General features: G+C 44.0%; 1 protein-coding gene across 3 annotated transcripts in view; it reads left to right on the plus strand.

Moving 5' to 3' along the window:
- Positions 1 to 7,358, plus strand: part of LOC140481625 (rho guanine nucleotide exchange factor 7-like) — a 141,276-nt gene extending 133,918 nt beyond the window's left edge. For all 3 annotated transcript variants that reach the window (XM_072578112.1, XM_072578113.1, XM_072578114.1), the window contains 3 exons: positions 68 to 167; positions 1,699 to 1,753; positions 4,259 to 7,358. In XM_072578112.1, the coding sequence (XP_072434213.1) occupies positions 68 to 167; positions 1,699 to 1,753; positions 4,259 to 4,381 (278 nt within the window). In that variant the 3' untranslated portion in view covers positions 4,382 to 7,358. The remainder of the gene's footprint in view (positions 1 to 67; positions 168 to 1,698; positions 1,754 to 4,258) is intronic.
- Positions 7,359 to 8,528: the final 1,170 nt, after the last annotated feature.

Consider the following 8,528-nt stretch of genomic DNA (forward strand, 5'->3'; position numbering starts at 1 on the left):
GTGTGCCAGCCTTGACCATTACTCCTTTGGGACAGTAATTTCAACCTCTGAATCTTCTGTGTTACAGCGTATCGTAAAGAATCTGCTCCTCAGGTTTTATTACCAGAAGAAGAGAAAATAATTGTTGAAGAAACCAACAGCAATGGACAAACGATCATCGAAGAAAAGTAAGAGAACTCTGCAAATGATTCTGTCTCCTGTATGTTGTACGGCACAGTTTAAAGATTTGTGCAAATTATTGACTGCAAGTGAACAAGTTGTGGGTACTGGCTCTTGGTTGTGCCAAGAGTGAGCTAGGGAGTGACTAAACACTGATCCTTTAGCTGGTTGGACAGCAGTAGATCGATCAGTCCAATTTGTGGGATGTTTCCCGAAGGAGAGAGGGCGGGCCCTCTAAACTGGATTTTCAGAAGCCCCATGGATGCCCACTCTGAAACATGTATCCATCAGATACCTGATGTTACCATGGAGATGCTTCAAGTGTGTACGTCTCATGTAAGGATTGACAAGCTGGATATGTTCTGTTAGAATAAAACTTGGGGTGACCCAATAGACAACTCTTAAACTATGAAAGATTTTAATAGAGTGGATACGTAGGCATTAGGTGCTTTTGTGAGGACGAGCGTAACTCAACATCATCAACGCATGGTATTCACGAGAGAATCCAATAATGAATTTGGAAGCAATGCTTCACCCAAAGAGTGGCAAGAATGTGGAACTCCCTACCACGGTGAGTGCTCAGGGTGAATAACACAGATACATTCAAGGTTAGACCAGAAGGGAATCGAGATGATGTAGGCAGATTTAGATGGGAACAGGCTCCAGTGAAGCATCAGCACCTACATAGACAGGTTGGAATGAATGGTCTGTTTCTGTGCCCTGTGTCCAATATAATGTATCATTCTGGGTGAAAAGGCACAGGAAATGGGTGGCCTTTCAGTAGCATCATACCGATAACTGGAATGGTGAAATCTATTCAGGTAACATGGCATCAGAGCCTCAGCTTTTAGCTTTATTGGTTGCATGAAAACATACACTGTAGTTTCTCTGACTGTACCAGCATTTGGAATCTCACGACAGACACAATGAAAGGTGCTGACGTATCTCTCCTGTGTTGTTAATCATTGACATTGCTCATCGTAGCTGGACCATTATAATTTCTGCCCTTTGAGGTTTAATTTCCCATTCCTGCTAATGTACGGTATCCCACTTTAATATTAAACAGATTATGGTCCAACTATTTAGGATTCATTCAATGCACTGGAAAAAGCTACTGGCTTTAAGCACATAGTATATCAGGAAGTGGCGAAAAACACAGGAAGGAACTGAAACATAGGTGTAGAGAAGGTGCAAATGGTAACAGTAGATTAATGATCAAAAGCAGCTGTCTGGTTAAATAGAGGCCATGCTTATCATTTGAAATGATGATGCTAACGCTGTGCCTAGTAATGCCTAACCTAAAGATGACGTGCTGTTCTTTGAGTTTCTGGTGAGCTTCGTTGGAATAGTGCAAGAGGCCAAGTACAGAGAGGTCAATGTGGGAATGGGATGAAGAATTAAAGGAATCCAGAATTTCTGGACTAGTGGGAGGTGTCCTCCAAAGCAGGGACCAACTGTTTTCTAACTTTTAACTTATCACTTCAACAGAGCCACATTTTTGCCTGTTCCATTGTGACTTACAGTTTCCTCTTCATACAGGAGCCTTGTGGACACTGTTTATGCATTGAAGGATGAGGTGCTGGAGCTAAAGCAGGTAAAGCAATCACAAACAGGAACTTGCAGACATTGCACTGGGTTCCTTCATGTCATTTCCATGTGAACAATGGCAAGAGGCAGGTGGGCAGGGGAAGGAGGAAACGACCAGGATGTAGAAGGATTAAGGTGATGGCACACATTGAGCTAGTGTATATATAAATAGCAAACTCGACTCATTTTGTGAAAGCCGTGAGGACACTAGAACTGGGACAAGGCTCACTCCTCCATTGGCACTCTTGTTCCTCTGTTAGAAGGTCGTGGGTTCAAGCACAGCCACAGAAACAAGAGTACATAATCCAAGCTAATACTCCAGTTTTGTACTGAGGGAGTGCCACACTGTCAGAGAGTAGTACTGAGGGAGTGCCACACTGTCAGAGGGTCAGTACTGAGGGAATGCTGCATTGTCAGAGGGTCAGTACTGAGGGAGTGCTGCACTGTCAGAGGGTCAGTACTGAGGGTGTGCTGCACTGTCAGAGGGTCAGTACTGAGGGAATGCTGCACTGTCAGAGGGTCAGTACTGAGGGAGTTTTGCACTGTCAGAGGGTCAGTACTGAGGGAGCACTGCACTGTCAGATAGTAGTACTGAGGGAGCACTGCACTGTCAGAGAGTAGGACTGAGGGAGTGCTGCACTGTCACTGGGTGAGATGATAAACCAAGGCCCCATGGGTTTAATGAGCTGTATATAAAAGATCCTATGAGTCTATTATGGAATGAAGTAGGACAGTTCTCATTGAAGTCCTGGGTAGTATTTCACCCTTAACCAACATCACGAGAACTGCTTGCTTGTTGTCACTGAATTATTGCAGTGCACATGGAGACAGTCAGCTCATTATATCTCCACAGACCCTCTCAATGAATGTTATAACTCATCTAATGCTCTTATGAATTCCTCAATAGCTCCCATCTCACTACTTGCCAAGTGCTCTGAACCCTAACTAATCGCTCTGTGAAAAGCTTTTTCTTGCATTACATTTGGTTATTTTGCCAATTAGCTCATTTCTGTACCCCCTCCTTCTTGATCCTTTACTGAGTGGAAACAGGGTTTCCCCATCCATACTGTTCTGCCCTCTCATAATTTTGAAATCTTCTATCCAATTTCCTCTGAACCTTCTCCTATCCAAGAACAATAACGGAAGTGTTTTATCTCTGGAACCATTGGGTCCAGAAATTTTGGCATTAATAGCCTTGTTCCTGTGTGCCATGCCGTCATGAATGAAGGTCAGACCTCTGTTCCTGCACACTCTTTAGAGTAGCAAAGGAGATGAGATTTTTATTTTCTGAATTTTGTGGAATAATTGTAGGAAGAGGTGGATAGAGTCCTGTTAGATACAGGAGTCAAGGGTTATCAGGGATAATTGGGAATGTGGAATTGAAAACACACACAAATTAATCAAGTTCTTATTGATTAGCAGACCAGGCTGGAGAGGTGAAGATGTTGACTTCTCCTAGTTTGTATGTGCCATTTATTTTATGTTGTATCACCATGATTTTTCAGGCATGTTCTCCATGCTCAAATTAGCTGCCGTGATTCCTGCATTAAAACAAAGACTGCACTTTACAAAATTATGCCATTGGCTGCAGATCACTCCCAGAAGTCCTGAAGTTGAGTTTTTCCAATCTTTTTTAAAGAATGTTTTAAAAATAGTTTCCCATAAAAAGGCCACCTGGAGTTCAATGAACACAGACTTCAGTGAATTCGACCATGGTTGACAACTTCCAGGAGCCCTATTGGTGCCCCCTGTGACCTCCGCTACTGCCTTGGGCCTTCGATACCCCTGCCCGTGCCCCCTGCTACCCCCGCCCATGCCCTCCTATACCCGTGCCCTCTCTGACCCTTGCTTATGACCTCTGCCTGTCCCCTCTGTGACCTCTGCTCTACCTGTGCCCTCCGTGATCTCTGCCCGTAACCTCCGTGACCCCTGCCTGTGCTCTCTGTGACCCCTGCCCGTGCCCTCCGTGACCCCTGCCAGTGCCCCTGTGACCCCAGCCCATGCCCTCCTGTACCTGTGCCCTTTCTGACCCTTGCTTATGACCCCTGCCCGTGCCCTCCATGACCCCTGCCCGTGCCCTCTGTGACCCCTGCCTGTGCTCTCTGTGACCCCTGCCCATGCTCTCCGTGACCCTGTCCATGCCCCTGTGACCCCAGCCCATGCCCTCCTGTACCTGTGCCCTCTCTGACCTTTGCTTGTGACCTCTGCCTGTCCCCTCTCTGACCTCTGTTCTCTCCATGCCCTCTGTGACTCCTGTCCGTGTCCTCTGTGACCCTTGTCTGTGCCCTCTGTGACCCCTGCCCTTGCCCTCCGAGACCCCTGCCCGTGCCTTCTGTGACCCTTGTCTGTGCCCTTTGTGACCCCTGCCCATGCCCTCCGAGACCCACACCCACACCCAGCGATTCTGGTCACGTCCCCCGACCCTGGCTGCAGGGCTGTGTGAGATAATTCCCAGCTAACATTGATGCACCAGCGCCTTTGTTAATCTTTTGTTCTGAATTTTGTGCTGCAGGAAAATAAGAAGATGAGGCGTTCCCTGGACGAGGAGCAGCGAGCCCGCAAGGAGTTAGAGAAACTGGTTAGAAAAGTTCTAAAGAACATGAATGATTTCTCTTGGGATGAAACTAATTTATAGTGAACCAGCACCTACAGCTGCAGTAGGTGGGACATAAACAGCAGACTGGGCAAAACTGCTGCTGATAATTATCAAACAAGCACACATCACCTCCCTCTACCATTGGCTTCTTCACTATTTTAACAAAGACTGGCAAATTTTAACTGAGTCCGCCATCCATAAAACAACAGACTGGGTCTTGCCACACACAAGTGTTCTGCTGTAATTATAAGCTGTAATCTCCAGGCTGTGCAACTGGACAGTATAAGTTTAGGGTCACCTGGAATGTGGGTATGGAATCCAGCCAGACTGATTTGCTCCGTCCATGGATGTCCAGAAAAATCCAGTGCGTCGCCTTTTGTGGCAGAATTGCCAATTGGGAAGAACACGGCACTGGAAATATGGCACTTCCTAAAATAACTTCATCTACAATTGTAACTGATAGGAAAATAATTATCAGGGAATTTGACTTGTCTTTTGATCATTGTCAATGATTTGAGTCAAAGTTGGAGAGCAGCTTTTGACTAGACATTTGAGGGTTGCATTTCAGGTCTGCAAACAGAATTGTACGGTCTCTGGGCAGTTTCACTGGCCATTTTCGTTTTAACCTTTTGGTCTCGTGGTGAACTTAGTCTGGTGAAACGTGCAGCGTTTGTTTGGAAATTCCTTCTGTAACTGAGGCTCAATGGAAACGGTCTCTAAACCCGTGTGCTGTGAACGATGTATTATGCATGTGAAGCTTAGTGCATTCTTATGTTGAGGGGCGCAAGTTGTAGGATAAGCTTTCTCATGACAGGTTTAATCACAGTGAAGCCCAGACTCTGCATCAGTGCATCATTGGTCGTGGCTTTGAGAATCTCTGCTCTCACCAGAAGTCTATCTGGGCGAAACCAGAATCCAAGGAAGAAGCATTTTAAAAAAGCACTCTCAGCTGTAATATTTGGGATGATTCAGACAGGCTCCCTTGTTCTATTCCCCTCCAACAAGGGTTCACACTGAGAGCTCTACTGATCTGAAACAACTGACATAAGATTGTAGTAAAGGATGAAAGGGCATTCAAACAGGTGGGAGCTCAAGCTCTGTTAAACTTCTGACTCACGTGGCTCTGACTTGGACGATATTTAAAAGCTTTTTTTTTGCTATGTAGCATTTTCCTGATGATTTAGGTCTCCTGAAATGATAAGAATGATGGTTGGTTTTATTCCCTAACCCAGAAATCCTCATCCATAGCAGCGTGAGTGACTGGTGGGAACCAGTTAAGAGATTTCCAACCACGTGCACACTGCTCACTATAAAAGCAAGCTGTTCTGTTTAAAATCTTGCCTCTTTAATGAAGACTTTTACTGCGGGAGAGGAAAATAAGTTTACAGCATTAAATTTTCCCTTTTTCTAACAACTGGGAATTCTCATCTTCAATTTGGACAGACTATTGTAAAATGCACAAACCCAATCTCTCCCCATTCCTGAGGTTGCATAGTGAGGGTCTGACTTATAACATGTACCGATGTACTTTTCAAATTGCACGTAAATATTTTCACTGATTAAAACCAGCACTTACCAAAGCTAACTCTAACATGTTGCAAGTGTGATTAGTAACTTCTGCAATTTTTTGTTTAAACAGCCAGAACTTCAGTTATTGTTTTAACTTGTACTATATAATAATCTAGACAAAGGCACCAGACAAAATTGGAGAAACAAAGTAACTTTATATTTTTTGTTCAGGTAGTTTGTCAAGAGTTATGGTAGCTTTGCAACTAGCAGGTGAGTTTACATCTCAGATGTTTCTCTCTCAGTCTCTCTCTCTCTCTCTCTCTCACACACACACACACACACACACACACACACACACACACACACACACACACACACACACACACACACACACACACACACACACACTAACTCACTCACTCACTCACTCTGTCACTAAGGAAAATATGGAGTCCTCATCTCCTGTAATTAAAAGCTGACCTCAGGGAATGACATTGTGGTTGTGGTGTTTCATTCTAATTCTGAATTAAAGTGGAGAAAATCAGAACAATGCTTTGTGTTCCAAGACTGGAGTGCGCAGCCCCAATGTTATGGTCGTGCATGTGGACCAATCACTGGCCTTGAAACTTCATGACCATGGATAAATAGGTTTTTAAAAACCTCAGAGTTTTTCAGCTTTGACAGAACTAACTGGTACTGCAGACTGATGATAAGTTTTGGTATAAATCACAAATGTGTCAAGATATGGGTTGATATTTTCCAATAAAACTGCTGGGACTCTGAGCTACCTGCTGCATGTAAGGAACACTAGTTGCGTTGGTATTGGGTCTAAATGGGAGAGCTTTCATTGCTTCTAATTATTTTTAATCCTGTGTGAGACTATCATTTAGGGAGTGTGATCTGGTAATGAATTAAATAGGGGATACGGAACTAACAGCTTATGTAGTTTCTGTATGGGACATTGACTTTTTTATAAAGCAAACTTTCTGCAGCATTACTGATCTGTTCTTGTTTTGTAGGTTGAAGGGATATTGTAGGCTGTGAAATCTCCTAGACTTGGCTGAATGAAGCTGTCATCTTCACTCCTGTGCAGTCCCATAATGGTTATGGGGTATTGGAACTATTTTTGACTAATTGTGATATTCATGAATATTGATTGTATCAGCTTGGTAAGTCTGCCTGCTCTAATTAAGCTGCCAGTCTGGTTCTCCAGTACCATCTCCCTGTGTCATTCAGCTGTGATTATAGGGACTCTGAAATACCTTTGGGTGATCATTGAGCAGGTTCTTCAATGGGCTGGTGATCTGATAGGTTTGTTTTTAACCCTAAGCGGTTAATTAGAAAATCCCTGCAATGTGTTTTAACATTTCTCCATCTGTGAAAGATGTAGCATATGGAGATTGAACTTGCTTAGATACTTCCTGACGAAGTAAGATTTCTGTGGCTGATTGGTATTTGTAATTTAGGATTTCCTTTGTAAATAGATTTAATAAAACGATTAACTGAAAGCGGAATTTCTTATCCTGACTGAATTATGTTCATGGCGAAAGTGGAAAGGAGGGCAACTTCTTCAAAGTAGGCATCCTAACATGTCCACTCTTCAATGCTCTTAACACAACAAGATTGCAGTTGTGGATAAAGAAATGAGGAATACTCTGTTTCGAAAAGCCTGAACTAACAGTAGGTTACAGCGCAGTATGGAGTAATACAGCATGGTGTGTATTGGTGTGTAGGGTATGTTAGAGGAGGGCGTTATACGGTACCATTCAGTGCAGTAAAGTTCTCATAATCTCACCAGACCGTACAGCTGCTCTCTCATTAGAAAGAGAGAGAGAGACACCCAGTAGGAGATTAACCTGAAGGTCATCATCATCTCAGATGAGGGGCAGAGTCCTCCATGGTAACCTCAGCTGATGCAGCAATTGAATCTATGTTGTTAGCATCACTCTGCATCACAAACCAGCTGTCGAGCCAACTGAACTGTGTCTGACCACAGAGATGTACAGCACAGAAACAGACCCTTTTGTCCAACTCGTCCATGCTCACCAAATATCCCAAATTAATCTAGTCCCATTCGCCAGCATTTGGCCTATGTCCCTCTAAACCCTTCCTATTCATGTACCCATCCAGATGCTTCATAATATATAAGAAACTGTCAATTTCTTGTCAATCAGTTAGGACTTTGGAAGGCTGTGTGTCTTACACGGTGAAATCACTGCCTGGAACTTTTACAAGATGATGTGTGATGAGATCGCCATCTGCTGTTTACCACTTGGAACTTTGGTGGGCTGAGTTCTGGTGCTGCCTCCCAGTGGAGACATGCAGTATTTAACTCATTGCAGCTTATGTCTTCGTTAACAATGATTTGAAGAGAATGAATCCTTACGATAGGAAGGAAATAGTTTAAAAAACTGTATAGATGGAGTGAACAGGGAAACATCAAAAATAGAAGCAGGAGTAGGCCTTTCAGCCCTTCGAGCCTGCACTGCCATTCAATATGATCATGGAGGGGTTACACCCGAAACGTCGACTTCCCCACCTCCTAATGCTGCCTGGCTTGCTGTGTTCTTCCAGTCTCCTGCTTGTCTACCTTGGCTTCCAGCATCTGCAGTTTTTTTTGTCGCTAATTTAATATGACCCTGGCTGACTGGACTTGAACGTGTGGCTGGGGAACTGG

Source organism: Chiloscyllium punctatum, chromosome 9 (assembly GCF_047496795.1).
Source record: "Chiloscyllium punctatum isolate Juve2018m chromosome 9, sChiPun1.3, whole genome shotgun sequence".
In the NCBI taxonomy this organism is placed as follows: Eukaryota; Metazoa; Chordata; class Chondrichthyes; order Orectolobiformes; family Hemiscylliidae; genus Chiloscyllium; species Chiloscyllium punctatum.